The sequence below is a fragment of the Arachis hypogaea genome, chromosome 10 (assembly GCF_003086295.3).
Source record: "Arachis hypogaea cultivar Tifrunner chromosome 10, arahy.Tifrunner.gnm2.J5K5, whole genome shotgun sequence".
In the NCBI taxonomy this organism is placed as follows: domain Eukaryota; kingdom Viridiplantae; phylum Streptophyta; class Magnoliopsida; order Fabales; family Fabaceae; genus Arachis; species Arachis hypogaea.
This window is the reverse complement of record NC_092045.1, coordinates 97219596-97237273: the sequence shown is the minus strand read 5'-3', so window position 1 is coordinate 97237273 and position 17678 is coordinate 97219596. Positions and strand designations below refer to the sequence as shown.

The 17678-nt window shown below is 35.8% G+C and overlaps 2 protein-coding genes across 3 annotated transcripts; both read left to right on the top strand.

Moving 5' to 3' along the window:
- Positions 1-1011: 1011 nt before the first annotated feature.
- On the top strand, positions 1012-5929 carry LOC112716051 (polyadenylate-binding protein-interacting protein 7). 2 transcript variants are annotated; one of them, XM_025767889.3, is made up of 6 exons: positions 1012-1312; positions 2057-2961; positions 3554-4001; positions 4083-4153; positions 4526-4650; positions 5144-5929. In XM_025767889.3, exons 2-6 carry the CDS (start codon positions 2179-2181, stop codon positions 5442-5444), a joined length of 1728 nt encoding a protein of 575 aa, XP_025623674.1. In that variant the 5' UTR covers positions 1012-1312; positions 2057-2178; the 3' UTR covers positions 5445-5929. The 2 variants fall into 2 exon arrangements, with proteins under 2 accessions (XP_025623674.1, XP_025623675.1); XM_025767890.3 differs by lacking the exon at positions 1012-1312 and adding an exon at positions 1372-1545.
- A 933-nt stretch (positions 5930-6862) lies between these two features.
- On the top strand, positions 6863-15296 carry LOC112717776 (pentatricopeptide repeat-containing protein At4g33170). The gene is made up of 7 exons (XM_072204255.1): positions 6863-7199; positions 8050-8921; positions 9516-9960; positions 10039-10109; positions 10528-10652; positions 11185-11483; positions 12208-15296. Exons 2-7 carry the CDS (start codon positions 8136-8138, stop codon positions 15162-15164), a joined length of 4683 nt encoding a protein of 1560 aa, XP_072060356.1. The 5' UTR covers positions 6863-7199; positions 8050-8135; the 3' UTR covers positions 15165-15296.
- Positions 15297-17678: the final 2382 nt, after the last annotated feature.

Here is a 17678-nt window from a genome sequence, read left to right as displayed (position 1 = left end):
ATTTTTTATTATAATTAAAATAAAAATTTTTCTTTCAAAATTAACAAACTCCCTCTCTCAATCTTCATCTTTATCTTTCTCTCTCTTTTCTCTTGTTCTCTATTTTTTTCTATCTTTTTATTCTACAAAAATAAAATTAACAAAATAATATAATTTAAATAACAAATATTATTATTATATATATTTTTTAGTTTTTTGTTTAATTTTAAAATTTTACTGCTTATCTTTTTAATCTATATTTTCATTTCTCTTCTTTCAAATATTTATTAAATATAATTTAGAGAGAATACTAGTATTATGATTAAAAGTTAAAATCAAGATTCAATTGTTTAAAAGAAATTGATTTTGAGTTACTTTTATAACTATCAATATAATTTTTGTTATGCTAGTATCCAATTATAATTTTATATTTATAGAGAAAAAATATTATTTTTAAATAACAAACATAAAAATTAATTATTTTTATTTATGCAACAGACTTAACACCTAATCAAAAGTATACAAGTTAAATCGTTTTAAATTTTAGATAACGAATATTAAAATTAATTATTAGTAATAAATTAAACTCTTTCACATGAAAATAATAATTAAAAGTTTTATTATTTGATTTTTTTATCTATGAAAACTCTTTTTTTTTTACAAGAATTTTTATCTTTTATGATTTTTTGTAAAAGTAATTTGATTCTATAAATTTTTTGTGCTATAATTATAATCTATATTATCAAAACAAAATCGATGTAATTTTAAAAGATTTATATTTTTGTAATATAATTATGGATAAAAATACTAGTTAATAAAAATATTTGAGAGTTGGATTTGGTATTTGTTAGATTTGGTTAATAAATATATAAAAGAAATGGTTGGGAGTAGTAAACCCAAATCCCAATTATGTAGATTAGTTAATTAGGATAAATTAAAGACGGCAATGACAAGAATATTATAATGTTAGAAAGAAGAAGTGAGGTCAAAATCGTCAAATCGAGTAGGCGACAGGGTTGAGTGTTGGGTATGGGTTGTGACGGGAGTATTTTTTTTTTGTGGTGCTGCTGCCATTGGGCTAACCAGGGTTTCAACAATCCACAATCCCAAAAACATATAAAAAAAAAACTAGAGGGAAGAGAGAGAAGAAGAAGAAGAAGAAGAAGATAATAATTAATTTCATAGTCGATTCCAACTTCCAAACCCCAATTTCCAACCGAAAAGAGAGGGAATAAAGAATTCTTCACGAAAAAATTCAGCTCCATTTTTTCGTTTCATCTCTTCCTCCTCTGATCTTACAGGCCCATGGATCCCTTTGAGTTGATTCGCAAAGGTCTATTTTTTTTTAGTAATTTAATTTTATTTGTTTGGTTGTCAAACTTTTATTTATTTGTTTCTTACTCTTGTGAATTTCAGATCTTTGACTTAGCCTTATCGATATATTTTTGCTCCTTTATGCAATTCGCAGCTTTTTTGGTTGCCTTTGTTACTTTTAGTCATTGGGTTTGTTTTGGTCTATTTCCTTGTAAGTATCTGAAGGTTGTGAATTGCTCAAGATCTCTCGAGGTTTGCTAATTTCGTATTGGGAGGTTGCTTTTCTCTGTGTGCTCTCATGATTGAACTCGTCACTGTTGCTGGAAATTTCTGGATTTCTATTTTTTGTTTATTTGTTTCAGTGGATGTTCTAAGTACTGACTATTCACTGTTAGAGAATACTATTTACTGTGAACAATTGAAGTTTTTAACAGTGCGTTCTATGTCTTCCTATTTCTGAAACAATTTATCTCTGTTCTTCATCTTTTGTTTTTTGGTATACAAGTGGCGTCTTCTAAACTCGAACTGGCTTTACATGTATTTTGTTTGCAGTGATGTTAAAATTAGCTATATCTCTATTGTAACTTAAGCTCAACTGCTTTGCCCATGTTGTAGTATACGTCATGGATGTTTAGGATATAGTTGTAACTTAAGTTGTATAATGAGTTGTGGTTTTGGCATGTTCATCTTTTAATTCATTTATCAACATAATGTGTCAAATTTGTGTGAACCTTTTTATTTTCCCTCTTCTTTCTTTTGGCAGCTTGTCTGATCAATGAGCATGATCAAATTGATCCATTTTGAGGGTTTGGGTGAGGCTGATTGGACATTACTGCAACTTTAGTTAGAGCCTATGTAGTTATTTTGTTGACATCCTAGTTGATAATGAACTTGTCCAAGAAAGTATCCCAAACGGATGCAAAGCTAAGCAGCCCAAGCAAGGCAACCACTTTGAATCCAAATGCCGCAGAGTTTATTCCTTTTTCTCTCAGAACACCATTTTCTGGAACCACCAGCTCGGTTGATGCAACAGCAAGGCTGGCCAATGCTGGAGCTCTTGGAAAAGCCGTTTTAGATAGATCAGAATCATCCATTTCAAACAATTCAGAAGATGAGATTCACCAATACTGGCGATGTCAGCTCCCTGATGATATAACCCCTGATTTCAAGGTCGTGGGAGAAGAGTCCCAAGGTCTTAATGACCTTTCTTTAGCAGGCTTATCCATACATGATGACATTGAAGGCTTGATGTTTCATTCCTCTAAAGGAAGTAGATATATATTCAATGAGCAGGAAGAATTATCTCAGCAGCACATTAATGGCAATAACTTTACTGATAGACTAAGGTTTTCCAATTCTGGCTTTCGGGAGGATCCATCTTCAGGAAGCACTTTGAACACTTCAGCGAATCCTTGGGATAGGCCAATTGGGAGTGCCAACAAGCTTGTTAGCAGTGGTCAAGAGGGGCTTACTTATGATGACAACTCAGGACATGGATTCTTAAATGACATCTTTGCTGAGAATGCAATCGTGGATGATACTAATTTGAACCCTTTGGAGTTTTTAGCTTCTCTGTTCCCTGGTTTTGCTGCAGAAAGCCTTGCAGAGGTTTACTTTGCCAATGGATGTGATTTGCATATGACCATTGAGATGCTCACACAGTTAGAGGTAGGTTGATCTTTGTGTTACTATTGACCTCTAGTCAAGTTGTCATTTCTTATTATTCCCATATCCCATGTTTGCCCGCGAAAATGTTTATGTTATCAGTTATATTCATGCACATCTATGTCCGACCATGTTGCAATGCACTTTGCTTTAGTACAATACTAAGTCTAATGGGATGGATGCTAAGTATTTGGAGCACTACCTGTGCCTTGTTTTGGCAGGGAAGAGCCGGCTCCCCATAAAGTTGAGGTGATTCAAGTGCAACCTAGCTTCCAGTTTCTATTCGCTGTTTGCCTGGTACTGGGGGGAAGGGGTTTGTTAGAGATACTTACATTTTTGGTTTTAATACTTGTTTTTTGTTTGTTTATGTGATGATGATCATCTGCTTGATATTATGAAGAGATTGTTGACATTTTATTAGCATTTTGTTGGATAGATCATCTTTTCTTTGTATATGATCTAGTAGTGCAACTTTTCTCTGTCGTAGATACCACTGTCATCTCTTAATTTTATTTCACTGAGGTCCTACTTTTCCGTTGAATTTTATGTTGATAATCTTCATTTTCTTTGTCCTTTTTTTACTCTGAATTTGTAGCTCCAAGTTGATGGTAGTTTCATTCAGAATCTGAATTCAAAGACGCTGTCATCTCCCAATCTTAGTGCAATGGACTTCCCTGCACTTACATCAGTGGATGGTCATACTGCTTCTGTCAGATTTTCTGTAGATAATGTCCAACAAAGTGGCAACCCTTACCGATCATCTGACAAAGACATCCTGTCTTTCAAAACTACCTCTTCAATTCCGTCTAGAGGTGCTATTGACTTTGCTTCAGCTGTGAGGAAGCTGGCTTCTCAGGACTCTGGTATTTGGAAGTATGATAAAAGTGGTTCTGGTGATGCTGCCATTGGCTCAAGCAGGACATCTCATGTTTTGGCTGGCTATGATGGTGGACAAGGGAGGGCCAGCTTCAGTGACAGGTTACAGAATCGTGGTTTAGCTCGGGGGTTAGCACCTGTTTGGCTTGAAACTGGTGACACAGTTGGTAAATAATTCTGTCTATACGTTTCAGTTGTGGGATGGATTCCATCTATACTCTGTTTTGATTAACTCTTTGACATCACAGCAAATATGTACTCGGAACTGAGGGAGGAGGCCCGTGATCATGCACGCTTACGTAATGCATACTTTGAGCAGGTGGGTGTTCGATTATTTCTTTGACTAAAGTAGCTGCAAGTGAGTGAGGATCTAAGACTAAATTTATGATGTATATTGATGCTTCATTTCTGTTGATTACATTTCTTAACTCTACTCCCTTTCTTAAATCATCAGTATAACTGTTGATAATCAAGTTGGTACAGGATATTACAGGTAGATATAATAAAAGGCTGTTACCCACATGAAAATGAAAATAATTAAAAAAAAAAACAATGAAGTCCCTACCAAAAGCATTTGTACTTAAGTTAGTTTATGTGTGATGTTAGAGTTTTTCTTTTCTTTCTTTCTTTTCTTTTTTTTCTTTTCTTTTCTTTTTTTTTTTTGGTTCAATTGTATATAATTTGTAAACAGGCACGGCAAGCCTATCTTATTGGCAATAAAGCCCTGGCAAAGGAACTTAGTGCTAAAGGGCAAGTGCACAACATGCATATGAAAGCAGCTCATGGAAAAGCACAAGAGTCTATATATCGCCAGAGGTTTGCTGTTCCCTGCCTCCTTTCATGTAGTTTTGGTTAAAATGGTGGGTTTATATGATTCATGTTGACAAGATTTGGAGAAGGTTCCTTTTGAAGAGCAGTCTACTCTTTTCTGTTCAAACTTTGGTCACCTTCTGCATCTTTCTCTTCCTCTTCCTTGACTTATCTTTGTGCTGATTGCTAGCCATTGAGAACAACAATGATTGTATCGCTTGATTAAGAGGCCGAGGTTTGATCAATCTAAACTTTGCATAAAATTGTGATGTCAAGTTCATATCCAATAGCATAAAAAGAGAATTGTGAGAAGTTTTAGCGTTGTCATTTCACTGTCTATTAGAATATACACCACTAGTGATGCAGCATTACCTGGCCGAATAGGCATATCATTGTCTGAATTTTGTGAATCGGAAGGTTTCTTTTCATTGTGACTGGTTTTCTTCCAAGTGTTGGATTCTCAATTTTTCCTCAGTCACTGCAAATTTTGATTTTTCAGGAATCCAGTTGCTCCGGAGATGCAGGGCAATGGAAGAGGGCATGAGAGGATGATAGACTTGCATGGGTTGCATGTGAGTGAAGCTATTCATGTGTTGAAATACGAACTGAATGTGCTGAAAAACACGGCCAGAGCCGCCGATCAGCGCCTGCAGGTCTACATTTGTGTGGGGACAGGTCATCATACGAGGGGTTCCCGTACTCCTGCAAGACTTCCGATAGCTGTACAGCGTTTTTTACTCGAAGAAGGTCTTGATTTCACAGAACCTCAGCCAGGCCTACTTCGTGTTGTGATATATTGAGTGACGGATGTTTTTGAGTTTTTGACACGGTTAAAGTTGGTGACATTGAACACAATAGAAATTGTAGTCATTCTTGTATGTTGTATATGGAAGCAAGGCCTTATCCAAGCCTTGAAGATAAGGAGGAAAACAAAAAATTGAAAAAAATGGAGAAAATGGAAAAGGAGAAAGAGAAAGAGAAAGAGAGGTTGGAGAAAAATTAAAGAGAGGGGTTGTAGCAAAATTGTATCATTAAGGTTTAGCTGCAGATTCAGATTACATTGGCAGGACTTCACATTAGCCCTTGTTATGGGATCATCTTTTTTCTGTTAATCTTGTACTCTAGTTTTTATATTTCTTTGTCAAATTTGTTTTTCTCCTCTTTTGATTCATATGTAACTTAGAACTCAGTTAGTCAGTTACCACATAGATGATAGAATATCTGACTTTGTAAGCAAATTCAGTGCCAAACAAATCTGCATCCTGAGACACACTTTCAGAATCAAGACAATATGTTCCGGAGGGCAAAATTATTACATTTTCTATTCTTCTTGAAAGAGGAGAGGGATGATAGTGTGATAACAAAGGAAAAATTTAGGGCCCTTCTCGACAAATTAGTGCACTGTGCACATATCATATCATATATTATTATTAAAAATAATGTTACACATCTAAATTTCTTTGTTAACTAAATCTAATTAAGTTAGTTTAACATAACCAAAATTAATTATAACTAGCATTATTTTAAGTCTTATTGATTTATTATTTAACTTGGTTGGATTTAGTTCATAAAAAGACTTGAATATGTAGCATTATTCAATTATTAAGGTTTTTTATTTCTTTTTAGATACTAAAAGAAAGTGTTTTTGCCCTCTCGGGCAAAGAGGCATAAGAATATTTTTTAAAAAATTGATTATGTGTAACTGTAATTATATAGTAAGTATTTTTATTAAATAAATTATTAATCGAATCAAGTCTATATTCACAAATAAAGTCGGGGGTAGTTATGTTTTTCTACCCAAAACTCAAGTGACTATATTAAAGATAGTTATATGTACATAATATAAATAGAAAACTTTTTAAATATTCTTGGAGCATTGATATTTTAGTAAGTTTAATCATTGATTTTAATTAATATATATTATATATATTTTTATAATTAAAATTAATAGCTAAAATTATTAGAATACGTATTCCAGAAACATTTGAAATTTTTCTTACAAAATAATAAACTCCAATAAGCTTGAGGTAAAAAAAAAAGAAAAAAAAGAGCACTCTTATAGTCATAGTCCATTAGTCCTGTTGTTCAGTAACATGTATAATAATAATAATAATAATAATAATAATAATAATAATAATAATAATAATAATAATAATAATAATAATAATAATAATAATAGCTTATTCATATTTCTAATATTGAAAATTGAAAATTGAAAATGATATATTTCCTCATCAAATCGAGTGTCCCAAAGGGTTGGGTCTGTGCGAAACAGTGTTTTCTAGTGGTGCTGCTGCCATTGGGCTAAGAAGGGTTTCAATTCAACACAACATAAACCAAAATAAAACGAAAAAAAAAAAAAAACTGAAGTGTGAGACAGAGAAAAACAAAGTAGAGAGAAGGAAGAGAGAAGATAATAATCATAGCTCCAAGTTCCAAACCACAATTTCCCAGAAAAAAAAAATTAAACAAAAAAATCAGCTCCACAATTTCGTTTTAATTTCTTCCTTTCTGATCTTACATGCCTATGGATCCCTTTGAGTTGATTCGCGAAGGTCTAAATTTTTATTTTATGAGTTTTTTTGTTTGTTTGTTTGTTAGACTTTTTTTTTATTGTGTGAATTTCAGATCTTTGACTTCGCCTTATCGCTAATTTTTCTCTACTTTATGTAATTCGCAGCTTTTATTGTTTCCCTTTGTTAATTTTAGTCGTTAGGTCTGTTCTGGTCTATTTCCTTGTAAGTATCTGAAGGTTGTGAATTGCTCAAGATCTCTCAAAGTTTGCTAATTTCGTATTGGGAGGTTGCGTTTCTCTACGTGCTCTCATGATTGAACTCGTTACTGTTGCTGTTCTTGTAAAATTTTGGTTTGAATTTTATGGATTTCTGTTTTTTTTTTTTTATTAGATTGTTTCAATGGAGGTTCTAACTTCTAAGTAGTCAGTATTAGAGAATTATCTTAATCGTTTAGTTCATCTAGAATTTGTTTCAGTTATATGCTGTGGAGTGAACAATTTAGGGTTTTAACAATGTCCTTTAATGTCTTCCTAGTTATGAAACAATTTGTCAGTGTTCTTCATCTTTTATTGTTTTTGGGATGCAAGGGAGGTGTCTGCTAACTTTAGCTTAGCTTTACGGGATTCATTCCTAGTAGTAGTAATGGATGATCACCTATAGTTTGTTTGCAGTGATGCACAAATTAGTTGTCTCTAATGTGACATATGAAGCATAAGCTCAACTGCTTTGCACATTTTGCGGCATATTTTCATGGATGTTTAGGATATAGTTATGACTTAAGTTGTACACTGAGTTATTTATTTGGCACATTCTGTTGTAATTCATTTACCTGCATGATGTATGAAATTTCTTTGATAATGAGCATGATCAAATTCATCCATTTTTTCAGGGTTTGGGTGAGACTAGCCGGACATGTGCAGTTACTGTAAATAGACTAGATTATATTTAGTTATTTTGTTGACATCCTAGTTAATAATGAACTTGTCCAAGAAAGTATCCCAAACGGATGCAAAGCTAAGCAGCCCAAACAAGGCAACCACTTTGAATCCAAATGCAGCAGAGTTTGTTCCTTTTTCTCTCAGAACATCGTTCTCTGGAACTGCCAGCTCGGTTGATGCAACAGCAAGGCTTGCCAATGCTGGGGCTCTTGGAAAAGCAGTTTTAGATCGGTCAGAATCATCCATTTCAAACAATTCCGATGATGAGGTTCACCAATACTGGCGATGTCAGCTCCCTGACGATATAACCCCTGATTTCAAGGTCGCAGGAGAAGATGTATCCCAAGATGTTAATGACCTTTCTTTAGCTGGCTTATCTATGCATGATGACATTGAAGGCTTGAGGTTTGCCTCATCTAAAGGAAGTAGATATATATTAAATGAGCAGGAGGAATTATCTCAGCAGCACATTAATGGCAACAGTTTTACTGATAGATTAAGGTTTTCCAATTCTAGCTTTAGGGAGGACCCATCTTCAGCAAGCTTTCTGAACACTTCAACAAATCCATGGGATAGGCCAATTGGGAATGCCAACCAGTTTGTTAGCAGTGGTCAAGAGGGGCTTACTTATGATGACAACTCAAGACATGGATTTTTAAATGACATCTTTTCTGAGAATGCAATCGTGAATGATACTAATTTGAACCCCTTGGAGTTTCTGGCTTCTCTGTTCCCTGGTTTTGCAGCAGAAAGCCTTGCGGAAGTTTACTTTGCCAATGGATGTGATTTGCATATGACCATAGAGATGCTCACTCAGTTAGAGGTAGGTTGATCTTTGTGTTATAATTGAACTGTCGTAAAATTTGTGGTTTTGATATTATTCTCATATGTTGTGTATGCCTGTGAAAATTTGTTGTCGGTATATTCATGCACATTATCTACGTCCTACCATGTTGCAGTGCACTTTTCTTTAGTATGATACTAAATCTAGAGGGATGGATGCTGAATATTTGGAGCACTACCTTTGCCTTGTTTTTGGCAGGGAAGAACTGTCTCCACATAAAGTTGTGAAGTTATTCAAGTGCAACCTTGCTTGCAGTTTTTAATTGATTTTTGTGTGGTTCTTGCTAGACGGGGTTTTGTTAGAGATACTTACTTTTTTGCTTCTGATCTGCACTCTTTGTTCGATTATGTGATGATGATGATGATGTTGTGAAGTGGTCATTGACATTGCATTAACATTTTGTTGGATGTATAATCTTTTCTTAGTATTTTCTCTAGTAGTGTAATATGTCTCCTTTTGTGGATGCCACTGTTGTCTCTACAATGTTTCTTATTTTGATGAGTTCCTTTATAACCCTGGAACTTTATGTTGATCATCTATTTTCTCTTTGTTCTTTTCACTCTTAATCTTTAGCTTCAAGTTGATGGTAGTTTTCATCAGAATCTGAACTCAAAGACTCTGTCAGCTCCCAATCTCAGTGCGATGGATTTTCCTGCACTTACTTCACCAGATGGTCAGACAGCTTCTGTAAAATATTCTGTAGATAATGTCCAGCAAAGTGGCAACCCTTACCGATCATCAGACAAAGACATTCTGTCTTTCAAAACTAGCTCTTCAATTCCGACTAGAGGTGCTATTGACTTTGCTTCAGCTGTGAGGAAGCTGGCTTCTCAGGACTCTGGTATTTGGAAGTATGATAAAAGCGGTTCTGGTGATGCTGCCATTGGGTCAAGTAGGACATCTCATGTTTTGGCTGGCTACGATGGTGGACTGGGTAGAGCCAGCTTCAGTGACCGGTTACAGACTCGTGGTTCAACTCGGGCAGCACCTGTTTGGGTTGATACTGGTGACGCAGTTGGTAAATAATTATGTATATACGCATCAGTTGTGGGGTTAGTTCCTTCTACATGTTTTCTTTAACGATTTTCTGTGGCAGCAAATATGTACTCGGAGCTGAGGGAGGAGGCTCGTGATCATGCACGCTTACGTAACGCATATTTTGAGCAGGTGGGTGTTTTATTCTTTCTGCTTACAAAAGTAGCTGCAAGTGAATTTGGATATGAAGTTTGACATTACGTATTTGTCTCTTGCTATATCTATATTTACGCATCCCTCAACTTGGTACCCGCTTTCTTCCCCTGGTTCAACCAAGAGTGTGTTGTATGCTGATATCTGATCTCTGTGTTCTTATTTTGTGTTTGTTTTTTGGGGAAATCAAAATTGAAACAATAATATATAACTCTCAATAATTTAGCTGGGACAGGATATTGTAATTACAAGAGAAGCTAGGCTGATAAACCACATGAAGGGCATAAACATGAAAAATAAAAGTCCCTATCAGAACCATATTTTGAGTCAGTTTTATGGTGGTGTTAGAGTTTTTTATTCTTTCTTTTTAGTTCAATTGTTTATAATTTGGAAACAGGCACGGCAAGCCTATCTTATTGGCAATAAAGCCCTAGCAAAGGAACTTAGTGCTAAAGGGCAAGTGCACAACATGCATATGAAAGCAGCTCATGGAAAAGCTCAGGAATCTATTTATCGCCAGAGGTTTGTTGTTCCCAAATGCTTTCATGCCTCCTTTATTCATGCTAGTTTTCATTAAAATGGGGGCACATATGATGTCACATTGACATGTCTTGCTTGCCCCACAGAGCCTGTTTATACTGATGAGAAAGTTTAAGAGCTGGCTCTACTCTTATCCCATTTAAACTTGGTTTACTTTCCGCCTGATTTCTTCCTCCTCCTTAACTCATCTTTTTGCTGATTGCTAGCCATTGAGAACTGCAATGCTTGTCTCACACGGTTTAAAACCCTTCTCTCTCTCTCACCCACCACCCAAAAAAGATTCTGTTGAAAAAATTTTGTTTTCACGTTTGAGAAGTTCTAGAATATCATTTAACTATCTATTAAAATGTACTGAGCTAGTGCTGCAACTTTACCTGCCCAAATTTTGGGACATGATTGTTTGAATTGTGTGAACCAGAAGGTTTGTTTCATTGTTCTCAAGACGAATGGACTGGTTTTCTAAGTGTTGGGTTCTCAATTATGCCTAAGCTATTGCAAGTTTTTCATTTTTCAGGAATCCAGTTGCTCCAGAGATGCAGGGGAATGGAAGAGGGCAAGAGAGGATGATCGACCTACATGGACTGCATGTGAGTGAAGCCATTCATGTGCTAAAACATGAGCTTAGTGTGCTGAAAAACACGGCCAGAGCTGCCGATCAGCCTCTGCAGGTCTATATTTGTGTGGGGACAGGTCATCATACGAGAGGTTCCCGCACTCCTGCTAGACTTCCGATAGCTGTACAGCGTTTTCTACTCGAAGAAGGTCTTGACTTCACAGAACCTCAGCCAGGCCTACTTCGTGTTGTGATATATTGAGCCAAGCATGTGTACAAGTTTTTGACACAGTAAAAGTTGGTGACATCGTAGTCATTCTTGTATCTGTTGTATATGGGAAGCTTGAAGATAAGGAGAAAAAAGGGAAAAAGGAGAAAAAGAAGTTGGAGGAGAAAAAGAAAAGAGAAGGGTTGTAGCAAAATTGTATCATTAAGGTTTAGCTGCAGATTCAGATTACATTTAGCAAAACTTTACATCATCCCTAGTTATGGGATCATTTTCAATGTTAATTTTGTACTCTAATTTTATCTGTCAAATTCATTACTTTTTTTATTCACATGTAACTTATAGAACTCAGTTACCAGATAGAACAGTTGATGTTTGCAAAACAAATTCAGTTACAAACAATTCTCCATCTCGTAACCAACACACACAAACCAATGTAGACACAATTCCGCATAATAATGCATTAATGCCCACCCAATAAATATCGGTGGGAAACGTTTCTCCCTACATTTCATTTATTCAACTACATACATACACTCAGCTTCCGGTAAACGAGATCGTTTCGTTCATTTTATCGAGTTTTGTTTGTGGTAAACATGAATATTAGCCAAAAGAGAGAATAAAAAAATGTTACTGTTAGGATAACATCGATTAGTGGGAAATAGTACAACATATTACGTGAAGAAATTAGTCAACTTGAAGACCTCAGAACTTGTTTCTTTCGGAGGATGCTGTCACATCTCAGCCTTGACAATGAGTTCCAATGATGCGATCCACTTCCATTCTCTTGCTCTCCAGACCTTCCCTTTTCCCTTCTTCCTTCTCATTTTCCACCACCTCCCTGTCTCAATGGTTTTCCTTTCTCCGCCACGCCATCGCCACCTCCGACCTCCTCCTCGGAAAACGTGGCCACGCCCTCATCATAACCTCCGGCCACCACCATGACCCTTTCCTCGTCAACAACCTCATCACCATGTACGGCAAATGCGGCTCCCTCTCCTGCGCTCGCCACCTGTTCGACGTAATTCCCCACAGAGACCTTGTCACCTGGAATGCCATTCTCTCTGCATACGCCCAAGCCGGTGATGCTGACATTGTCAACGCTCATGAGGGTTTTCGCCTTTTCCGTGTTCTCCGCGAGTCCTTTGTGTTAACCACTCGTCATACTCTGGCCCCTGTGTTCAAGTTATGCCTCCTTTCTGGGTGTGAATGGGCTTCTCAGGTGCTTCATGGCTATGCGGTTAAGATTGGATTGGAATGGGATGTGTTTGTGGCTGGGGCATTGGTCAATATATATGCTAAATTTGGGAGGATCAGAGATGCCCGTGTTCTGTTTGAAGGGATGCCCGTGAGGGATGTGGTCTTGTGGAACGTCATGATCAAGGCTTATGTTGAAATGGGTCTTCAGGATGAAGCTTTGTTTCTCTTCTCGGCGTTTCACAGGAGTGGCCTGTGTCCTGATGATGTTACTGTCCGGAGTGTTCTTATGGGTGTTAGTAGAACTGGTTTTGAATTGCAGTTGAAGCAGGTTCGAGCTTATGCTACAAAGTTGTTCCTTCTGGATCATGATTGGGAGGTTGTCATATGGAATAAGACACTTAGTGACTATCTTCAAGCTGGAGAGACTACGGAGGCTATTGAATGCTTCATGGATATGATCAAACTGCGGGTAGCATATGACAACATGACATTACTCGTGATGCTATCTGTGGTTGCAAGTGAAAAGAATATCAATATGGGAAAACAGATTCACTGTGTTGTTGTGAAAATGGAGTCTGATCGTGTTGTATCAGTTGCAAACAGTCTTCTTAATATGTACATGAAGGCAGGTTCTATTGATTATGCGAAAATCGTGTTTAGTCAAATGAAAGAAAAGGATTTAATATCATGGAACACAATTATATCTGGTTGTACGCTGGGTGGTTCAGTGGAGTTGTCCATAAGCTTCTTTGTTAATTTACTACGCAGTTGCCTATTGCCGGACCAATTCACAATTGCAAGTGTTTTGAGGGCTTGCTCTTCTCTTAAAGAGGGCGTCTATTTCAGTAGACAAATTCATACTTATGCAATAAAAGCTGGTATCATCTATGATTCGTTTGTTTCAACAGCTTTAATTGATGCCTATTCCAAGAGTGGAAAGATGGAAGAGGCAGAACTTCTTTTTAGAATCCATGATGGATTTGATTTGGCTTCTTGGAACGCTATGATGCATGGGTACATAGTGAGTAAGTGCTATCACAAAGCATTGGAGCTTTTCATTCAAATGCTTGGAAGTGGTGAGCAGGGAGATCAGATTACTCTGGCAAATGCAGCTAAAGCTGCTGGATGCTTGGTGGGGCTTGAACAAGGGAAGCAGCTTCACGCCATTGCCATAAAAAGGATATTTAATTTAGATTTGTTTGTTATAAGCGGGATTCTGGACATGTATCTAAAATGTGGAGAGATGCAAAGCGCATGCAAAGTTTTCAGTAAGATCCCTTCACCTGATGATGTTGCATGGACAACTATGATATCAGGATGCGTGGATAATGGATATGAGGAGCATGCTCTTTTTACATATCATCAGATGAGACTTGCCGGTGTGCAACCTGACGAGTATACCTTTGCCACCCTTGTCAAGGCTAGCTCTCTTCTAACAGCATTGGAACAAGGGAGACAGATTCATGCTAATGTTATCAAGTTGAACTGTGCTTTAGATCCTTTTGTTATGACCTCGCTTGTTGACATGTATGCCAAGTGTGGGAACATAGAAGATGCCTATAGATTGTTCAAAAAAATGAACATGAAGAGCATCGCCTCGTGGAATGCTATGATAGTTGGATTAGCTCAACACGGAAATGCAAAGGAGGCCCTCAACCTTTTCAAAGATATGAAGTCTAAGGATGAAATGCCTGACAGAGTTACCTTTATAGGAGTCCTTTCTGCTTGTAGCCATTCTGGTTTGGTTTCTGAAGCATATGAAAATTTCTATTCTATGCAAAGAGACCACAGAATTGAACCCGAGATTGAGCATTATTCCTGTCTTGTTGATGCCCTTAGCCGTGCAGGGCGCATACAGGAAGCTGAAAAGGTTATATCATCGATGCCCTTTGAAGCTTCTGCTTCAATGTACAGGACTCTCCTAAATGCTTGTAGGGTTCAAGGAGACAAGGTGAAGGGAAAACATGTTGCCGAGACGCTTTTGACCTTGGAGCCGTCTGATTCAGCAGCTTATGTTCTTTTATCCAATATATATAGAGCTGCTAATCAATGGGAAAGTGCAGTGAGTGCTAGAAATATGATGAGAAGGGTAAATGTAAAGAAGGATCCAGGCTTTAGTTGGATAGATATAAAGAACAAGGTTCATTTGTTTGTAGCAGGAGATAGATCACATGAAGAAGCTGATTTGATATACAATAAGGTGGATCATATTATGAAAAGGATTAAGGAAGAAGGATATGTCCCTGATACAGATTTTGCACTTGTTGATATTGAAGAAGAAGAAAAGGAGAGTGCTCTTTATTATCACAGTGAGAAGCTAGCAATAGCTTATGGTATCGTAAGAACACCACCATCCATCCCATTAAGGGTAATTAAGAACCTTAGGGTGTGTGGAGATTGCCATAATGCAATCAAATATATGTCAAAGGCCTTTCAACGAGATATTGTTGTGAGAGATGCAAACCGATTTCATCATTTCAGGAGTGGAATCTGCTCTTGTGGTGATTATTGGTGATTTCATGAAGTTTAGTTTTAGGATAATTAGGATATTTTTTAGTAGTGTTTTTAATTTTGAATATTGGACTTAGGAGATAGTGGATTGAACCATTTTCAAATTTTAATGTTTAAAATTACATTGTTGATTGAATATTGGGTTTAAGCGGTATTGAATATGGTAAGAGGGTTTGATTAATTTAGTATTTAAAATAATGAACTAGTTTTTAAATCATGTTGGAAGATAGTGAAGAAAGAAATTGGCAAAAAAATTATTGAGAAGTTATCTATAAAATTAAATGCAACTCGAAAATTCTAATTTCTTTTAAGAGTTTAATTGATACACCCATAATGTAAAATATTTTAGATAATTGTCTAATTATATTCGTTTTTTATAATTATTTATACAACTGATGTAAAAATTATTTTATACTTATAGTCCATCTATTTTTATCATATAAAAGTTGATACAAATCTATTATAGAATAAATTTGTGCCATATTAGTTTATGTGATTGTGTCACTTTAGCAATTTTGCATAGATGACAATTTTATAATTTTGCAAAATAAAAAGAATAGATATTTATATAAAAAGTAACGGGGTTAAATATAATTAATATCTATATTAAAACTATAATAATAATAATTTTTAGTTACAAATATTTAAAGTGTATAATGATGACATATTAACATTTGTTTACTATATATATATATATATATATATATATATATTCCAATATATCATAATTAATAAAGTATATTTATAATATTATATTATATTTTTTGTATTCCTATTCTCAATTTTTTTCTCTCTTTTTTTTTAAAAAAAATATATCTCCAAATGCACTAAAAAAATTTTAAAATTTACATTATAAAATATCATTTACCAAAAAATATCAACAGGCAAATATATTTTATTTCTCAAACTTTGAATAATTTATTTATAAAAAATATTCACATGAATAAATAAAAAAAACTTCTTAAAATTGATTATATTTTTTTATCATATTTTATGATAAAGTATATAAAAAAAATTTAATATATAAAAATAGTAGAAACATACATGAGTTATTATTTAAAATATGGCCAATTATAGTATACAGATTTTTATATACAGATATTCTCTTATGGAACAATGTTGGTAGGTAGGGAAACAGCTTGCAGACATGGTTCAGAGAGCTTGAGAGCTTATGGGAGGATTTAGAAGAAGCTATGCTGCTGACATTGGCTTGGCTTGGATGTAGTGGAAGTGGATCTTTAAATGTTTGGCCCGATAATAGACTATTGGATTGTTATATTGGGCCTCAAAGTGGATCTTTTATTGTTTGACTTTATTATTAGTTTGCTGTTTGGCTTTTTGGGATATTATTTTAAGAGTAAAAGATAAATAGGTCCCTGACCTTTTAAAATGGGGACATTTTCGTCCCTCAAGATTGGAAAATACATTTCGATCCCCCACGTTTTAAAACGGCCGATAATTATACCCTTCCGTCCGTTTTGGGCCAAAAACGGCAACGGAGCCAGCTGACATGGAGGGCAGTGAATGACGTGGCCGTTACACTTGCTGAGGTGGATTGGGACGATTTTTTAGTGGACAAATTCGTCCCTTAAGTGCCAAACGACACCGTTTCCACCAGTGAGCCCTATTTCATCCAAATGCAAGGGGGAAGTTATGGCCGCTACTTGTGCGATCGTCCATGATGAATGAGTGGGGTTCTTCATGCACAAGAGCTGGACGGGGATCTTCAGGCGCTGTTGTAGGAGGTTGTGATCGAGATGGGGTTGCGCCGAAGTGCTTTTGCGGCATTTATGCCATTCTTTACAAGTCAAGAACAGCATCTAATCCCAATAGGATATTCTTTGGGTGTCCATTCTTCAAGGTGAGCGATTATTTTGATAGTAGTTGGATGAGAGGGTTTCTATGTCTAATTATGGCGTTTTCTGAAAAATTGCTCCAGGTTAAAGAACGGTGTTGTCGGTACTTTGTCTGACTTGATGAACACCTGAAAAAAATTAGGGTCATGGAGTCTGAAGCATTGGGTGCTGTGGATGATGTTGGAGGTGTAGACGTTGAAGATCATGTGGTGCAAAGTCAGAAATTCGAAAAAAAAATTCAACTGGTGCGAAGTCAGGAACTGGAGAAAAAAATGAAAGAGTTGGAGAGGAAACTGTTATGTATGGAGAAGGAGAAAAAAATGAGTATGTGGCATATTGCTTTGATTAGTGTAGTTTTTGTTGTTGCTGTATGTTTCTTAAAGTGGTGAGGATGATGAATTGATGTACAATGTTGATGATGTAATGAAAATTGCCATTGTTGGCTATTCAATGAAAATTGCCATTGTTGAAAAAGAAAAAAATTTACTATGAATCAGCTATTATATAAGCTAGTAATTCTGCATAGATTATGACCAAAATATAAACAACAATGTATCTGTCTTAATCTAAAACATAACAGCATAGGTTTACCACAAAATAACAAAACATGTGGTTGGCATATAAACAAGTTTGCCAAACTACGATAAATAGACAGTGTTGTT